Source organism: Panthera pardus, unplaced genomic scaffold, assembly GCF_024362965.1.
Source record: "Panthera pardus isolate Hobbes unplaced genomic scaffold, ASM2436296v1 HiC_scaffold_15, whole genome shotgun sequence".
Classification (NCBI taxonomy): domain Eukaryota; kingdom Metazoa; phylum Chordata; class Mammalia; order Carnivora; family Felidae; genus Panthera; species Panthera pardus.
This window is the reverse complement of record NW_026526710.1, coordinates 27667682-27685548: the sequence shown is the minus strand read 5'-3', so window position 1 is coordinate 27685548 and position 17867 is coordinate 27667682. Positions and strand designations below refer to the sequence as shown.

The window sequence follows — 17867 nt, the reverse complement described above, 5'->3', positions numbered from 1 at the left end:
CTGCTCAGCATGGTAAGAAACACAGGACTGTTCTTTGCGGAAGCTTGGCTATAAGAAGGAGAGAGACGGGAGGAGGGTAAAGTGACTCTAGGTCGAAAGAGGACTTCGAAAAATATTTTTTATGGATGAATTGCGTGAATTGCAATTGATTCCCGGTGACCCAGCTGTCAGAGGGATGTTTAGATGAGGCCTGTCAATTTTCTCATGTGTCTTTGTCACAGACCGCTTCTCCCCAACATTTGTACCCTTAACTAGTCACCACAACCGGCAAGTTTTTATTTCTTTTTATTTCTTCTTGAGGAGAACTTCCAGGGAGCAACGAAATGGTGAGAACAGGGGCACCTGGGTGGCTCAGTCGGTTAAGTATCTGACTTCGGCACAGGTCATGAGCTCGCGGTTCGTGGGTTCGAGCCCTGCATCGGACTTTGCTGACAGTGCAGAGCCTGGAGCCTGCTTCAGAATCTGCATCTCCCTCTGTCTCTGCCCCTCCCCCACTCACGCTCTACCCGCTCTGCCTCTCAAAAATAAAACATTAAAAAAAATTTGTTTTAATGGTGAGAACAAAGAGGTCAGAGGAAAATGAAAATAGGCATCAAAACTGCCTGAGATGCTCAGGAAGATTACAAATGAAAGCAATATGTAAAATATAGAATTCTTTTTGTTCAAGTTTGTCCTCGTTACCATATCTTAATAGCTGAGTAATTAAACCTTATTAAATCAGTATAAACTAGCCAAGTCCTGAAAAATAGAAAAAATCATAAGTAGGTGCCGTGAGTAACCTGGCCAGCACTGATGTATCTACAGTCCTGCCCTGGCAGCAGTAAGATATTGCTCTTGGTCTAAAGTCCATGTACGAATGATAATGTTATTTTTCCACATCATTGTGTGTGATCTTATCACCAAAACTGTGAAATGATCTCTTTCATTTTTATAGAACCATAGAATGGTTCTATATGAAAAATAGTGATATAAAAGCTTTTATATCACTATTTTTCATATAGAACCATTCTTAAAAGGAGTGATTTTTTTTTTCCATCATCTGCATGTAGGTGGCAATTGTGGTCAAGTATTTCTTCCAATTTGGCTTCTTTCCCTGGAACAAGAACGTGGAATTGAACAAAGATAAACCTTTCCACCCACCGAATATCATAGGAGTGGAGAAGAAAGAAGGCTATGTCCTTTATGATCTCATTCAGCTCTTGGCTCTTTTCTTCCATCGGTCCATTTTGAAGGTACTGCACGTTAACACTTAACTGGGTCATGTTGATCATTGCAGCCCCCGTGATACTCCTGGAGAACCTGAACATTACGATTGGCGATGAGGCCAAGGCATATGGGGCTCAATAAGGGAAACTGTAATAAACTTGGAAGAGAATTCCCCCATATTTCTACTTCTATTATGAACATACCATAATCAATCCATATTTGTGGGAATTATGTTAGAGAAAATGCATAACCTTGCAAAGGTATGTTATCCAAGGAAACCACTTAGCCAAAACTGAGTTTGCCTGAATTTTCTAGTTCTTCTGATAAATTACCTGAATTCATGCAGTTTACTAATTCTTGTTATGAATATATTAACAAATGTGTTAACATTATGTTTTCAGTTCTAGAAATTGAAGTTTAAATTTCTGCATTTAAGACATGGTGGTATTATGTTGTATGTGAACTACACCTCCGTTTAAAAAAAAAAAGACATGATTGTACAAATTTGGTCACTTCACAACTCTCTTGCAACTTGTATCCTTTTTCACATCATTTAAAAAATGTATATAAACCTTTAGGCATTTTGCTGCCTTCTCATTAATATTTCAGTGGTTTAGCAGCTACAGTTGAATATTTAAAGCATAGAATAAACAAAATTTTGGCGTTTCCTATTGATATACTTACTCTGGTTTCTTAGAAAATTTCATATCTATGGTGAATGTATTTGAGGTACTCTTATGCTGAAATTTTGGCTAATGATATGAAAAATCGTTTTTAGAATGACAAATCTTTTCATAAGGAGACAAAACTACCCTACAGCTTTGGAAATCTAGGAAACCAAACAGTTCAAACTACGTGGAAATTTCAAATGTGGTTAAAACTATCCTATTTGGTATGAATTGCTATAGATCTTATAAATAATTGGAAGAATTCACTAACAAATACACTACTATGAAAGTAGTAAAAGAATCTAAACATGTTCCAATGTTGGCCAAAGAGAAAACAACTTTTAAAACGATTTAAAAGAAAAAAAATGATTTAAAAGAAATCAATATAAGTTGGAAAATCCCATTAGGAAAATCTAGAATGTTTGTTATGTTTTCAAGAATGCATCCACTGACTTTTCTTCTTGAAATAATATACCTATTAATATTTAAGAATAGGGACGCCTGGGTGGCTCAGTCAGTTAAGTGTCAGACTCTTGATTTTGGTGCAGATCATGATCTCATGGTTTATGGGATCATGCCCCACGTCAGGCTCCACACTGGGCATGAAGCCTGCTTCAGATTTTCTCTCTCCCCTTCTCTCTGCCCCTCCCCACCTCAAAATAAATAAATAAACTTTACAAAATTAAAAATAAAAGAATAATCTGTGTATTAGGTGACATTGTCTTTTAGTGAATTGATCATGCTCCAAGTTATTTTTTGACCAACTGAATTTTGGCAAATTGGACTGGAGCTCTTACCCTCTACAGCATGTGTCAGAGGGAGGACTGGGTGAGCTCCTGGGGAATAAATGCATAGCCTGGCAGTCTGGGCACTCAGGAGGCAGTGGGCTCACTGGGGAGCTTCAAGAAATGGCAGCAAGGTCATTGTAAGGTGGGTTTGCTGTCCAGGTAACCTCTTGCACCAGCAAGACCCCTGGTTTTTCTCAGCCTCTCCTGCTATCCTTCCTCCTGCTGTCCTACCAGCCCCTTTTGCCCATTTCTTTGAAGCAAAATGCAGGCTCTACAGAGTGCATCACAATCTCTGTCTCATATGTGGGCCAACATTTTTTGAGTAGACTATTTGCAGCTCTGTTCCTGACCCAGCCGTGGGTGATGCAGGGGTTCACAGCTTACCGTGGATGTTCAGGGAGACACAGCATTTGTATGTATTCAAGTGTAGGTATTTGGTGAACATGGACGGTGGGGCTAAATTCACCCACTGATATTTAAAATGCTACTTGTAAGCACAGAGAAATATGTTCTAGAAAGTGCTTTCCCTCAGGAACGAGTTAAGTGATTATAACTTCGCCTTTACTCCATCTGCCAGACATGATCTGCATCCATGTCAATTAGTTAGCCAAACTCATGATCTGCACCAGCCCGTCCCCGCTCTCTGGGACTATCATAAACACCTAGATAATAAGCTATCCTAGAGTCCCTTCATTTTCCAATCCTTTTTCTGCTTTATTGCAGTATGAGTGACAAAAATAATTGTAATATATTTAAAGTGTATACATTGTGGTGATGTGTTTCACGTAGACACAGTGAAAGGATCACCTCCATAGGGTTCATTAGTTCCCATCGCCTCCCGTATATATCTGTTTTCTTTTTCGTTATTTTTTTCCTCCCTTCCTCCCATCCCCCACCCTGCTTCCTTCCTTCTTTCCTTCTCTCCTTCCTTCTCTCCTTCCTTCCTTCCTCCCTCCCTCCCTTCCTCTTTCTTTCTTCTTTCTTTCTTTCTTCTTTTTCTTTCTTTCTTTTTTGTGAGAACATTTAAATTCTAACTATCTAGCAAATGTCAGTTTTATGATGCAATATCACAGCCACAGTCACCGTATTTCACATTTGGCTTTCTAATCGTGGGGGATGCGATGCTACCTCACCGGGAATGGCCGTCTGAGTTGTCCCTTATGCTTTCTCAGTGCCACGGCTTATGGGATGAAGATGACATCACCGACAGTGGCACAGACAAGGAAGAGTCGGATGATGAGCTGTCCCTCAGTCATGGCAGGAGAGCCTCCTCTGATTCTCTGAAATCCATCAACCTGGCCGCGTCAGCGGAGTCGGTGCACGTGTCCTTCCCGGAGCAGCCCACGGCCATCCGGAGGAAGCGATCGGGCAGTAGCTCCCAGATATCCCCCAGATCCAGCTTTTCTTCCAATAGGTCCAAAAGAGGTATCTGTCGCATGATTTCCTTAGGCTGGAAAAACTCTGAGTTTTCTGGTTGTTCCGGTGCCAGTGGGTCTGGGTCTTGGGCAGGGGCGTTTACGGGCGCTCTCAAGGAGACAGATGTGGTGATGTGAGAAGAAAGTGCTTTGACATCACAGACTCAAGTTCAGTTCGTAGCTCAACTGTGTGACCTGGGGCAGTCATATCGTTCTTTAAAACATCTGATTCCTTCCCAGGATGAGGATTTGGGGTCGTTGTGAAAAGTGGCCAGCACACTGCCTCGTATAGTAAGTGCTGGGCACATGCTAGTTTTTAAATCATATCCAGAGATATGAGATATTTCAGGGTGTGTCCAGAATGCTATACATCACAATTTATTTTGAAAATATTTTTAGATTTTATCAGTGGAAACTTTTAGCAAAACCACCTATTTATTCCCTAAGCTAGTTAATTTCTAACTAAATAGTTGGGTATTATCAGCAGATAGACAAGCTCTCCAGTTTCCACTCTTGGAGAAATTGGGTTTTTGTATTTATAGTGCTCCTGCCTAAAACTTTCCAAACACCCGTGTATTCATCTTCAGAATACACTTTTCAGGCAGGCACCAGCAGTCATCCATATTCGTTTTACAATTAGAGAAATCTGGACATGAAAAAGGCATGGGGCATGGACCCAATCTGGAAAACCCACAACCTGGGACCCCGTTTAGCACGATAAAAACTATTCTTCCAATCTATTTCTTCCTGGAATAAAGATCATATAACAGGGGCGCCTGGGTGGCTCAGTCTGTTAAGCATCCAACTCTTGGTTTCGGCTCAGGTCTTGATCTCTAAGTTCATGGGTTTGAGCCCCATGTCAGGCTCTGCACTGGTAGAATGGAGCCTGCTCAGGATTCTCTCTTGTGCCCTTTCTCTGCCCCACCCCTGCTTGAGCTCCCTCTCTCTCTCTCTCCCTCAAAATAAATAAATAAACTTAAAAAAAAAAAAAGATGGCATAACAACCCCAGAAGGAGCCAGTGTTGGGTGTAGAAACCCAAATACATTTCACTGTGGAGGCAGAGTTGAAACTGCAGATTGCAAATCCCCAGTCACTATTCTTACAGTCCATAGTATATAGTCACCCTCTCAATCTGCTTCAAGCCATCCTCTGCTCTGTGGGTTCCAGGGGCTTCTGTGGTGTTTATGTCAACAAACCTGTAACTCAGCACATCTTGGTTTTTTTTCTGTCTCCAGGCAGCACAAGCACCCGAAACAGCAGTCAAAAAGGAAGCAGTGTTTTGAGTATCAAGCAGAAAAGTAAAAGGGAACTTTATATGGAAAAGCTTCAAGAACATTTAATCAAAGCAAAAGCATTTACCATAAAGAAGTGAGTCCATGAAGACACTTGGTGTGGGGTGTTTTATTTTAGGGTCAGGGAGCTGATATCAATTATTTCATATAAACCAGGGGTGCAGAGCAGAGAAGTTACCTCTCATATCACAAACATAAGGAAATGACTTGTTATTGTATTGTTCTTAATGGAGATGTAATTGACGTATAAATTAAGTTCAGGCATACAATATAATGATTTGATAGATGTATACGTTGTGGGATGATCACAATAGTCAACATTCATCACCACCTGTAGTTACAGAGTTTTTCTTATGATGAGACCTTTTAAGATTACTCTCCTAGCAGCTTTGTAATGTGAAGTACACGGGGCACCTGGGTGGCTCAGTTGGTTAAGCGTCTGACTCTTGGTTTTGGCTCAGGTCATGATCTCACGGCTCATGAGTTCAGGCCCCACATCGGGCTCCTCGCTGACAGCATGGAGCCTGCTTGGGTTTCTCTCTCTCCCTCTCTCTCTCTGCCCCTCCTCTGCTCTCTCTGTCTCTCAAAATAAACAAACTTAAAAAAAATTTTTTTAATGAAATGTAAAGTGCAGGATTATTAACTGCAGTCACCATGCTGTGCACCCAGGACTAACTTTATAACTGGAACTTTGTATGCTTTGACCCCCTTCACCCTTTTGCCCAACCCTCCCTCATGGCAATCACCTGTTTGTTCTCTGTATCTCTGAGTGTGGGTTCTTCTTTTTTCTTTTTTTAGATTCCACGTATTAGTGATATCATACGTTATTTGACTTTCTCAGACTTGTTCCATGTGTGTGTGTTTGTGTGTGTGTGTGTGTGTATGTATTCATCCCAATAATATATATACTTCATTATATACCACTGTGCAAACACACACACACACACACACACACACACACACTTTTTTTTTTATCCATTCATCCATTGAGGGACACTTGGGGGCCATGAGTTGGCTATGATAAATAATGCTGCACTGAACCTGGTGTGCAGAGATCTTTTTGAGTTAGTGTTTTCATTTCCTTCAGATAAATACCCAGAAGTAGAATTGGTGTATCATATTGTAGTTCTGTTTTTTAATTTTGGAGGGGAGACTTCATACTGTTTTCCACAGCGACTGCACCAATTTGCATTCCCACCAACTGTGCACGAGGGTTCCCTTCTCTCCACTTCCTCACCAACATGTTATTTTTCTGTCTTTTTGTGTGAGGTAATGTATTGTTTTTAAAAATCACTTTTCAGTGTGATTCATTTTTATATCCATTACATTTATAAACATAGTTTTCCTATTTGAATAGAATAAATAATTTCAAGGATTCACAGTATGTATTTCCAAGCATCATCATGCTAAATCCCACCTAGACAGAGAGGTGTATGATGTCAAAGTTGGAAGGTTAGAGAAACACTCTCATCCTGGAGAGGGGAAACTGAGGTTCACTGGCACACAGCTGGTCTCCAGCAAAATGCATGAGCCCCTCCTCCAGTGCCAGGGACCTTGACAGGCAGCAGACAAGCAATGGGAACGGAGGAGGTTCGGCAAGACTGGCCTTGAATGTGGCCTCTGAGACCAGGAGGGCCATCCAATGTGAACATGGCCTTGAATTGAAGGAAGAACCCAGAAAACAAGGAAGACAGAGCAGAGGCTGGACAGAACAAGGTGTAGTCAAAAGCCCAGGGCACTATGTAGGAATCAGAAGGGGCACAGGACCCATAAAGGGGAGGAGCAGGGGCTACCTCATGTGTACAGGGTGCTCAGGTCAGACTCCAGGTCTAAGCACCGTTATGTAGTCCCATCTAATTCTCACCCCAGCCCTGTGGGGTTTTACAACAGAGGAAACAAAAACACAGAGAAGTAAGTAGCATGCTCAGGGGCTCACAGGCAGGGAGTAATTGAATCAGGTGACAAACCCAACACCTCATTTCTGGGGCTTTCGACCATTCTCTTGTGCTTCGAACAACAGAGGAGGCCTGTGGTCTCATCAGCACAAGGAGGCAGAGTGCCAAGGAAGGCACTTGAATGTGTCTGCACTTGCCATTAGAGCAGAAGCCTCCCCACCCCACACCGGGCTCTGCTGAGGCTGAAAAGGGAGGTGTGACCTGCTGGGAGAGAGGGATACGGAGGAATGGAATGATGGAAATACCCGGTCATCCCTCCCATCCTGCCCTCCTGAAGCAAGTGCTGGGGGTCTCTGTTTTGCAGGACTTTGCAAATATATGTGCCCATCAGACAGTTCTTCTACAACCTCATCCATCCAGACTACAGTGCTGTGACCGATGTGTATGTGCTCATGTTCCTGGCTGACACTGTTGACTTTGTCATCATCGTCTTTGGCTTCTGGGCCTTTGGGGTAGGTTGGGGGGTGAAGGCCACCACACTTCTCACGAGTAAGAGCGATGCTGTCCTGTGAAGTGCCACTCGTGCCTAAACCTGTTGTTTCCTTCCCAGAAACACTCAGCAGCAGCAGACATCACCTCTTCGCTGTCAGAGGACCAGGTCCCTGGGCCTTTTTTGGTGATGGTCCTAATTCAGTTTGGAACCATGGTCGTGGACCGAGCACTATACCTCAGGAAGACCGTCCTGGGAAAGGTCATTTTCCAGGTCATTCTTGTGTTTGGAATTCACTTCTGGATGTTCTTCATCTTGCCGGGTGTGACTGAGAGGTAAGGTGGAAGCCGGAGGCATGCTCCCACTTTAACGCAAATCTGTTCCAGGAGGTTATCATGCCACACACATCACCACAACAAAATCACCAGGTACAGGCAGAGGCATGGCCGAACAGCACCATGGGTTGGAAAAGTCAGAGATCTTCATCACTATCAAATTCAGTGTGGCTCAAAACGTGAACTGATTCCTCAAACACATTTTCATTGTGTGTTCATACGCATTCATAAAAATCGGGTTTTTCAGGGTGGGAGAAGTGACGACCTTGGCGATCTGAGAAAACCGGAGGCCTTCCATTGTGATTGTCTCTACCCCTTAGTAGACAGAGATGAACCAGAGATGGTCTTACAGGCACTGCTAAGAGAATGAGAGGCTCTCAGACTATGTCCTATGAGAAAGTGGGACATAAAAAGAGCAGCCTAAAGTTCAATGGGGAAAGGGCCAGTGAGATCCTTGGAGGTGGCTGTCTGCTGCCTTTCCCCGTCTCCTTGAGCTCTAAGGTCCAGTCATATTGAGGGCGCCATGTCCTCCTACACCTCATGGGACCTTGTTCACTGCCCTTCTCTCCTGCCTCCAACCCACTCTTCCTCCTCACCCTTTAGATTTCCCAGGTTGCTTCCACCAGAAACACTACTTGGGACCGAGTCGGTGCCAAACGCGTGAACAAATGGATGCGCCAATGAATGAAAGAGAAACAAGGGAGACTGCTATAAATAGGAGATTATGGGAACAAAGGGTGAACAGAAGGGGACATGGAAGCACCCATATAATGTAATAGGAATGATCTTTTTAATGAACATATCATTAAAAGTCTTCATGTTTTACAAGAAACTGATCTTTTTATCATACCTCAAGGGTCATTCGTGGCCAAGCCTTGTGAATAACATGGCAATCTGGCTGGCCAGTGCCGTTTCCCGAAGAGTGACTAGAAAGTAATGAAACTGCTCTCACTTATGTGGTTCATAACTTGACTCAAATGGCATTCTTAACGAGGAAATTCAACTCTCTCCTGACAATGCTTCAGCTACCTGTCTACTCTCACCTGGATGGTTAGGCTGTGACCTTTTGATTTTGGTGGCAATGCAAATATTGTAAAAGCAAAAATGGAGTTAGGATATTTCCCATGAGTCTGAAGTAAAACTAAGTAAATAAAGAATTGTTACCCAGAAAAATACCAACAGCCAAATAAGTCCTTCACACTTTACTGCGTATGGGGAGAGTAAACATATCTCAGCTGATAAAAATAATTCAGATTAAGGCAAGCTTTTTGTTAAAATACTAGTATTTTGTTAAAATACTTTGTAAGGACATTGTGGATCTTATTTGTTAGTCTTTAAAGTGAAATAAATGCGCTTTTCTCTATAAATAATTCTATATACATATCAACTCAGAGAAGTAAACCACATTCAAAAGCCATGGTAGTTAGATGATGAATGTTATTTCTGTGACATTTAAGAGCATCAATGGGCATTCTCCACCAGCCTTCCTAGAAACTCTTAATTTCAGAGATGAAAGGGACCTTAAAAAGCTTTCTAGACCTGCTAACTTCACAGATGAAGATAGGTAAAACCCATACAGAAGAGTGGTGTCCCCAAAGTCACTCAGTTGGCTAGTGGTGAGACCAGATCCCAATCACAGACCTCTTGACCCTACTGTATGCTACACCCCACCTCCCATGGGGGGGTGCTCACTACCAAGCAGATTTCTTGAAATAATACAACCTACAATTCGTTGTGCAGTTGTGAAAAGGATTTGATTTTTCCATCCCCAGAACAGAGTTCCAGAGCATGGATGTTGCCGTGTCCTGATAGAAAAGTTCATAGAGACTGGTGTTTCCAGAAATAGGGCAATGGAGAAGCCATGGAGAATCCTTCAGCAGGATCAAATTACCAAATAGTTGGGTTATTCCTGCTGGTATGAGTTTCCAATTGATGCTGTAACAAATTGCCACAAACTTAGGGCTTAAAACAGAATGAATTTATCATCTTATGCTGGACTAAAATCAAGGGGTAGGCAGGGCTGCATTCCTTTCTAAAGGCTCTAGGGGAGAATCCCTTTCCTCGCCTTTTCTAGCTTCTTGAGGTGCTAGCCTTCCTTGGCTCATGGCCCGGCCTCAGTCTTCAAAGCCAACATCAGTGAGTGGAGTCCTCTTCTCATTACTTCACTCTTTCCCTTCCTCCACCATCATGGTTCCCTCTGACCGCAGCTGAGAAAGATTTCTTCCATTAAGAGCTCATTGATTAGATTCAGCCCACCTGGATAACCTAGGCGATCTCCCTACTTCAAGGTCCTTAATCTAATCTCAACTATAAAGCCTTCATTTTCTTTGAAAGTTAACAGGGGCACCTGGGTGGCTCAGTTGGTTAAGTGTCCTACTTCAGCTCAGGTCATCATCTCACAGTTGGTGAGCTTGAGCCCCACATCGGGCTCTGTGCTGACAGCTCAGAGCCTGGAGCCTGCCTCAGATTCTGTGTCTCCTTGTCTCTCTGCCCCTCCCCTACTCATGTTCTGTCTCTCAAAAATGAATCAATGTTAAATAAACAAATTTTTTTTTAAAAAAATGAAAGGTAGTATATTCACAGGTTCTGGGGATTAAGCAACAATACCTTGCAAACCGAATAGAGCTGGAATGTTTGTTATAATACCTGAATTAATGAAAACTTCAACTCGGTTTCTCATTTATTGAGTACCTGCTATTTCCAGGGCAGTAGACCAGGTGAAAAGGGGCATAACACTAACGTGAATAAAGCAGAGACCTATCCCCATCTGGGAAGGACCACATGACGGGATTCCAGAGATTGAGGCACTATGATAAATACTAACACTATGCCCATAGCTGCACACCTAAGACTAATATAATGTTATATTATATTAGTATAATTAGTATAATTATATTATATATATTATGTAATGTTATATATAAAATCTCCTATGCCCTTTGTAGACAGAGGCTTATCCCTCACCTCTAGCTTCTGGTACATCCATTTTCTGTCCCTACAATTTTGCCTTTCTCAGAATGTCATTTAAATGGATCACACATCCTATGGCTTCTAAGGCTGGCTTTTTTCACTTGGCATAATATATTTGACATTCATCCATGTTGTTGCATGTATCAGTACTTAATTATTTTTTGTTGGTCAGTAGTATTCTATCATGTAAATGTACCAAAGAGTGTTTAAATATACAAAAGTTGAAGGACATTGGGGTTGTTTATAGTTCTTTGGCAATTACAAATAAAGCTGCTATAAATATTACCAAAAAGAAAAAAAATGGCCACAGAGATCATTTCTGTCTCATTGGATCTCACTTTTGAGCCTCACCTAATGGTCATTCCTAGTGCAATGGATTACCCTATCTTTATTTTTGGACATTTGATTCAAGATATATTAGGACTGGTGAGCCTTGAGTCTACATTGTCAGCATGTCAGTGACAATATAATTTCATGTCATTTCAAGCCATGCTGCCATCACTTGTTAACATCCCAGATTCATTTTTCCTCCTCCAGATATTGTTGCTAAAAATTTTACTCATTACTGTGCAAAAGAAAGCAGTCATTAATAGTTATGTTATCTAAATCCTTTTCAAAACAGGAAAAGAATAAGAGAAGGAACAGATTAGGAGTTGAAACTATACAGAAAAAAAAAATTATGGCTACCAGTTATAATATTCAGCATCAGGAAACTCCAATATTTTAAATAATTCATCTGATAAGTGATTTTTTCTGTGCGTGGGCACGTGATTTATTTAGTCCACAAACTTTCAGTGGTTGCCTATAGTCTACAAAGTGCTGTGTGGCTGGTGCCATGGGGGACAGATTAGTGAGTAAGGCATACCTCCAGCTGCTAGTAATAAAGCATGGAGAGACCACCAAAAGAAAAAGTCCTTCACTGTGGGACAGCCTTAATGTTCCTATTAGATTTAACAGGATTACTTACTGATTAACTTATTCCAAGTTGATTCACTTTAAGGTTGAAGGAAGGGAAATGCTCATTTATTTTTTCAAGTTTTTATTTAAATTCCAGTTAGTTAACATAACATACAGTGTAATATTAGTTTCAAATGTATGATTTGGTGATTTTGAAATTTACATACAACACCCGGTACTCATCACAACATGGGTTGGTCCTTTTATAAGGGATGGAAGACAACACAGTTTTATAACCTTTTTTTTTTTAATGTTTATTTATTTTTAAGAGAGACAGAGACAGGATGAGAGTGGGTTAGAGGCAGAGAGAGAGGGAGACACAGAATCCGAAGCAGGCTCCAGGCTCTGAGCTGTCAGCACAGAGCCCGATGTGGGGCTCGAACTCACAAGCTGTGAGATCATGACCAAAGCCGAAGTCGGACGCTCAACCAACTCAACCACCTAGGCGCCCCACAGTTTTGTAATTTTGATTATAATTTTGATAGATAACAATTTTTCCTCATGCAGTTTTCATATAAATTATTGGTAAAATCCAAGGACATTTCCCTGGAAAGCTGAAAGAATGTTCTTTCTTACTATTACACCAATAGAGACAGTCCCTAGAAAGGGAAAGGGAAGGAATAGTTGATATTGGCTCTCTGTAAAGTTCTGATATGTTTATTAATAACTTGTCAAGTGCTAGATCATGGTCAAGTGTATTTAACACATTAGGACCTGAAATACCAAAGCTGGTTTCTCTACAGGGGAAGACACTTCTAAGAACTACTTTTAAGATTTCCAGTTGTTGAGATCCACGTAGAGGTCCCTAGGTCTCTGAGATACATAGGCCAGTGCATCCCCAGCTGGTTCTTAGATCTGGTCAACTAAATAGTATTTTCAGTTTAAAAAAAAATAACATGTCTTCTTCTAATGTCAGAATTAAAAGTTAAGACGACGAATCTGAAACATAAAATAAAGAGGAATAAAGAGGAAGCTTTAAGTGTTGCTCTTAACTTGAAACCCAGGGAAGATGGTACAGAAGTCTTGGCAAAAGGGACTAGCATTTCCACTGCTGAAGATGTCATTGGAGAAAAGAATGTTAGATCATGGAATCATAGATTTTCAGAGCTAGGGAAAGTCTTCAAATGAAGACAGACGTCTTGAGCATGATGGCTTGAGGAACAAACGCAATAGGTTATAAACGCAACTGGAACCAAGGGTGTTGAAACTTTGTTAATCCACGACCTGCCTTTATAGATGGATAGCAAAAATGGGGGGGATTCATTCCTCAGGATACCTCCTCCTACACCTTCCAAATGACAGGTCCTTTGAAGTAAAAAAAAAAAAAAATACATCTTTTTGATGAACTTTAATTTGGATCACGGTAGCAGCATCTTTCACATTGTGAGAAAATGTTCATTAGTAAATTCGCTTAAAAAGAAATTAGTTTATTCATGGCCTAAACAACTGAATTATGCACTAACACATTGGAGGCACCATTCGTAGAATTTTTTTTAATTATTAGACTTTCTTACCCTACTGTTTGCCTTCGAAGTGATCTACTACTAGGTGCAGAAAATTCCTTACAATTGACTGAACTGGCTCTACCTGCCAGAGGGGCAATTCGACTTTTTTTTTTTTTGAATCCTAAACTGGTATGCTCTTATACCAGAAGAATATTCCATTATTTCACTTTTATGTTTTTGCGCTTTAGGAAATTCAGCCAGAACCTGGTCGCTCAGCTTTGGTACTTTGTGAAATGTGTTTACTTTGGGTTGTCTGCCTACCAAATCCGTTGCGGCTACCCAACGCGAGTCCTTGGAAACTTCCTCACCAAGAGCTACAATTATGTCAACCTCTTCTTGTTTCAAGGGTAAGGAAGGACACTCTGCGTTGTCACAGTCACTCACAGAGGGGAGGCTGGCAATAGAAAGGCACTTGTTTCCTTGGGAAGAAACAGGAAGGTGAAAAAAGGCTGATGTGGCAATTTAGATCATCACAGAACTCTTACGACTTTTGGCAAAAGACAGATACGCCTCTTGAAATAGCCTTTCTAGGTGTAGTTGCCACACACCTGGTCAGCGTAGTGTTCTAGAATTAGCCACATGGGTTAATTTTCTATTACTGGATCCTGCATAATTACTGTGCTAACATTTCAGGATGAAAACCAGGGATACACAATCCTTAGGTATTAATGTATTTCTGGGCACAATGGAACAGAAATTCGGCATTTGTACTATTTGAAGATCCCCTTGGAATTTTGTGTATACAATGAGTTCCTCCATTGAAGAGGGCCATTTATTCCACCTAACGTCAACCTGAATGCCACATGACTTGCTTGTCCCTGGTAGTAAGTTAGCTACTAGACAAGGCCTATCGGCTCTTCCGTGTAAGAATTTCATTGGTAGTATCTCCTCTCTGTTCCAATGAAGATCATACCACAGCCCGGAAGGTGAGGCTGCTCATGGCACCGCTGGCTCCTTGGTTGTACCAGACCTGGAAACAGGTGACTTAGTCACAGAAGAGGTGTTGAGTGTGCTCGGTCAGTCACTTAGGTGTTCTCTGTGTATGGCCTGATATTTCTTCAATGGGCTGGATTAGTGTTCACTTGGCAGAGCTGAGTGGCCTAGGGGAGAATTTCCGAGTATAACCCAAGCTGCTCTGAAGAGCCTAAGGTGAACCTAGGTCTCCAGCTGGGAGAAGCTCTGTGTTAGTCAAGAAACAGGGAATAGTTCCTAGGCCAGAGAGGAGCCCACGCCAACCCATTCCCAAATATGAGAACGTAAGGCCAGAATCTTATTAACCTGAGGCAGCTACTCAGTCCACCATCTACTAAGTCTACTGTGTGCCCCCAACCCCATGTCCTGCTCCCTCTGACCTCTCTCATCTCCCCTCAGCTTTCACGTATCAGGTGTACAACTTTTCCTAGCTCATTCAACAACAAAACCCCAGTACTCAATAATCCCGTGACCAACAGATTCTCATAACATAAACACATACACGTTTTAAAATGTAAAATGATGGGTCTTTTTGCAGAAGATATTACCTTAAATGTAGAAAGTCCTAAAGAATCAACCTAAACACGGTTGTAAGTAATCAATGAATTCATCGTAAAGTTGCAGGACATAAAACCAACATGCAGAAATCAATGGTGTTTCCATACGCTAAAAACAAAACATCAGAAAAAAAAAATAAAGAAAACTATCCCATTCATAATAGCACCAAAAACAATGAAATACTTAGAAATAAATTTAACCGAAGAAATGAAAAGATCTGGGCAATGAGAACCACAAGACTTTGATGACAGACATGGGAGAGGACACCTTCAAACTTATTTAAAAGGCAATCCTAATTTGTTAAGACCATCAGCAAAAAGAAAAAATAGAAAAAAGAATGGAAAATACTAATTCATACATTGACTTAAGATGAGAAGCAGTTGTATTCCAAGTTAATGTTACCATAAGGGTCACCTTGAGAATTTTTCCCAAGTCATAGGGGCTAAAACGATAAGGAACTACATGAGCTCCCGGGGTTGGGAGGATGACGGGGGCCACCCCACAACTGCCTCTCTAGCAAGATGTGGTTTCTGGCAGGTTCCGCCTCGTTCCCTTTCTGACTGAGCTGAGGGCTGTGATGGACTGGGTGTGGACAGACACGACCTTGAGCCTCTCCAGCTGGATCTGTGTGGAGGACATCTACGCTCACATATTCATCCTGAAGTGTTGGCGGGAGTCTGAAAAAGTAAGCCAATAAAAATGCCTTACCCCTTTTCGTTTCCCTTCCATCCAGGCCGGGTATAAGATTCATGTGAATCTCTGCAAGCTTTGTGGCCAAATACATGGAGGCAGGGGGCAAAGATGGTGAGGACCTGTGACTGTCCCATTGGTTTCCACCCCAGTGGACTTGGGAATTTTGGACTCACTGCTGCCTTAGTCAGCAATGGCATCCAGATGTGTTCTTCTTTGGCCAGCCTATATTGTAGTTATTTTTAAAAGAAGAAATGATATATTGCTCTGTGACCCCATAATTCTTAAATGGCTCATTTGGGAGCAGAAGGGAATGTGGTAGGATGGAGAAAAGTGGGGTCAGGTGGCTTGGACTCAGGCTCACCCTCTGATTCACTCTTTGATGAGCGACGGGACAATATAACTTCCTTGTGCAAAGGAAATCGAAGTGCAAATATTTGCTTATTCTGTTAAGTTGAATATTAAAGTTTGAATACAGTTACAATTACTGTTATTTATTGGATTTTTTGCAAAAGCTTAACGTCAGAAACAGGAGTCATAACAGCAGTGGAAATGCTCAACAAGCATTGGCTGAGGTGGTAGAAAGTATCCCTTTTTTTTCTCTCTTCTTGATAATACCCTCCTTGAAAAAGTTCCCTCCAGTGTATATAATTTCTAGTATGTTCTGCTGCTGCTTCTTGGAGTTCCAGTTTCATAATCACGGGTCCCACTGACCTGCGGCTCCTGTATTTGTGGGGTTTGTGAGAGTAAAGGAGACAGGGCTGGCAGTAAACTTAAAATCTGCTAGCTTGTCCTCATTTGTAAGGAGCAGAGAAGCTGATAAAATGACAGAATATGGCAGATATTCTACCAAAGGGACTCTGAAGGTAACAGTCATGGCGATAAAGCATCCAGAAATCGTGACCAATGAAGAAAAGCGGGAAGAACCAAGCATTGTTCTGTCGGAAGTAGAAAAACAAATGGAAGGAAGCAAAGGTAATAGCTGCTCTTAACTACTTGAAATAGTGGGAAATAGGGGGAAAGTTTGAATTTGTCTGGAAGATGCAAGATAACAGAGTTGAGACAGGTTGGCAAAAGCTCTAGTAAGCTTCAGTGGCATCTGAAGAACTTCCTAACAGTCGAAGCTACCCCATCACAGACTGGCTGCCTCAGGAGGTGGCCGCTGCCCAGAGGTGTCCACATACACACCGTCACACAGAGGAGAACTTACATCCCGAAACCTCTGTGCTGGGAAGCGTAGGTCCTAGATCTATTCATTCAGCAGTTTATCATATCAGTTGTCTATTGCTGCTTATCAAACTACATCAAATTTAGTGGTTTAAAAATAACCACCGTTTTGGGGGCACTTGGGTGGCTCAGTTGGTTGAGCCTCTGACTTCGGCTCAGGTCATGTGGGTTCAAGCCCCACATTGGGCTCCCTGCTGTCAGCACAGAGCCCACTTCAGGTCCTCTGTCCCCTGTTCTCTCTGTTCCTCCCCTGCTCGTGCTCTGTCTCTCAAAATAAATAAACTTTAAAAAATCACAACCATTTTCTTTGCTCACAATTCTGCGGGTCGGCAGTTTGGGCTGCATGTCGCTGGACAGACTTGCCCAGGGTCATCCTGTGGCTGCTGTTCCAGAGGGAGCAGGCACAGGCCAGAGAAAGGCCCGAGAGAGAAGCGGTTCAAGAGACAGGCAAGTGGAGAGGGTAATTTCGGAATAGAGAGGATCTGAACCTCTGTAGATGGCAAGGAAAAGAACAGTAGAAAAAAAGAAAAAGAGAAATTCTTAGCATCGAAGCCAAAGGATAAAGGTCTGGGTGGGGGCCTCGGGAAGCGTGGGACCAGAGACGTGGGTGAATAAGTTAGTAGTGGCAAAGAGGAGTGGCCATCCTACGGGAAGCTGGGGAAAGATGTGGTGAGCCGACTGCACACCACATAGCCTGGCTTCCGCATGAAGTTGACAGCAGGAGGGAAGGACGGCATCCTAAAACCCAGAGCCTGTCCACTGAGCACTGGAAACCGTGAGATACTACTTCCTCTGGATGAATGGGAGGGGAGTCCTCAGGTGGGGGTTTCTGAATCAGAGCTCGCGTTACTGTCCCACATCGACACAGGGCCACCTTTCATGGGAGCAGCTGTGTCTG

The 17867-nt window shown here is 42.2% G+C and overlaps 1 protein-coding gene across 10 annotated transcripts in view; it reads left to right on the top strand.

The window, feature by feature from the left end:
- The window catches only part of PIEZO2 (piezo type mechanosensitive ion channel component 2), a 468071-nt gene that overhangs the window by 436672 nt on the left and 13532 nt on the right, over window positions 1–17867 (top strand). For all 10 annotated transcript variants that reach the window (XM_053902383.1, XM_053902382.1, XM_053902379.1 and 7 more), the window contains 7 exons: window positions 1050–1232; window positions 3835–4087; window positions 5314–5446; window positions 7630–7777; window positions 7876–8090; window positions 13711–13869; window positions 15590–15737. In XM_053902383.1, coding sequence (XP_053758358.1) covers window positions 1050–1232; window positions 3835–4087; window positions 5314–5446; window positions 7630–7777; window positions 7876–8090; window positions 13711–13869; window positions 15590–15737 — 1239 coding nt within the window. The remainder of the gene's footprint in view (window positions 1–1049; window positions 1233–3834; window positions 4088–5313; window positions 5447–7629; window positions 7778–7875; window positions 8091–13710; window positions 13870–15589; window positions 15738–17867) is intronic.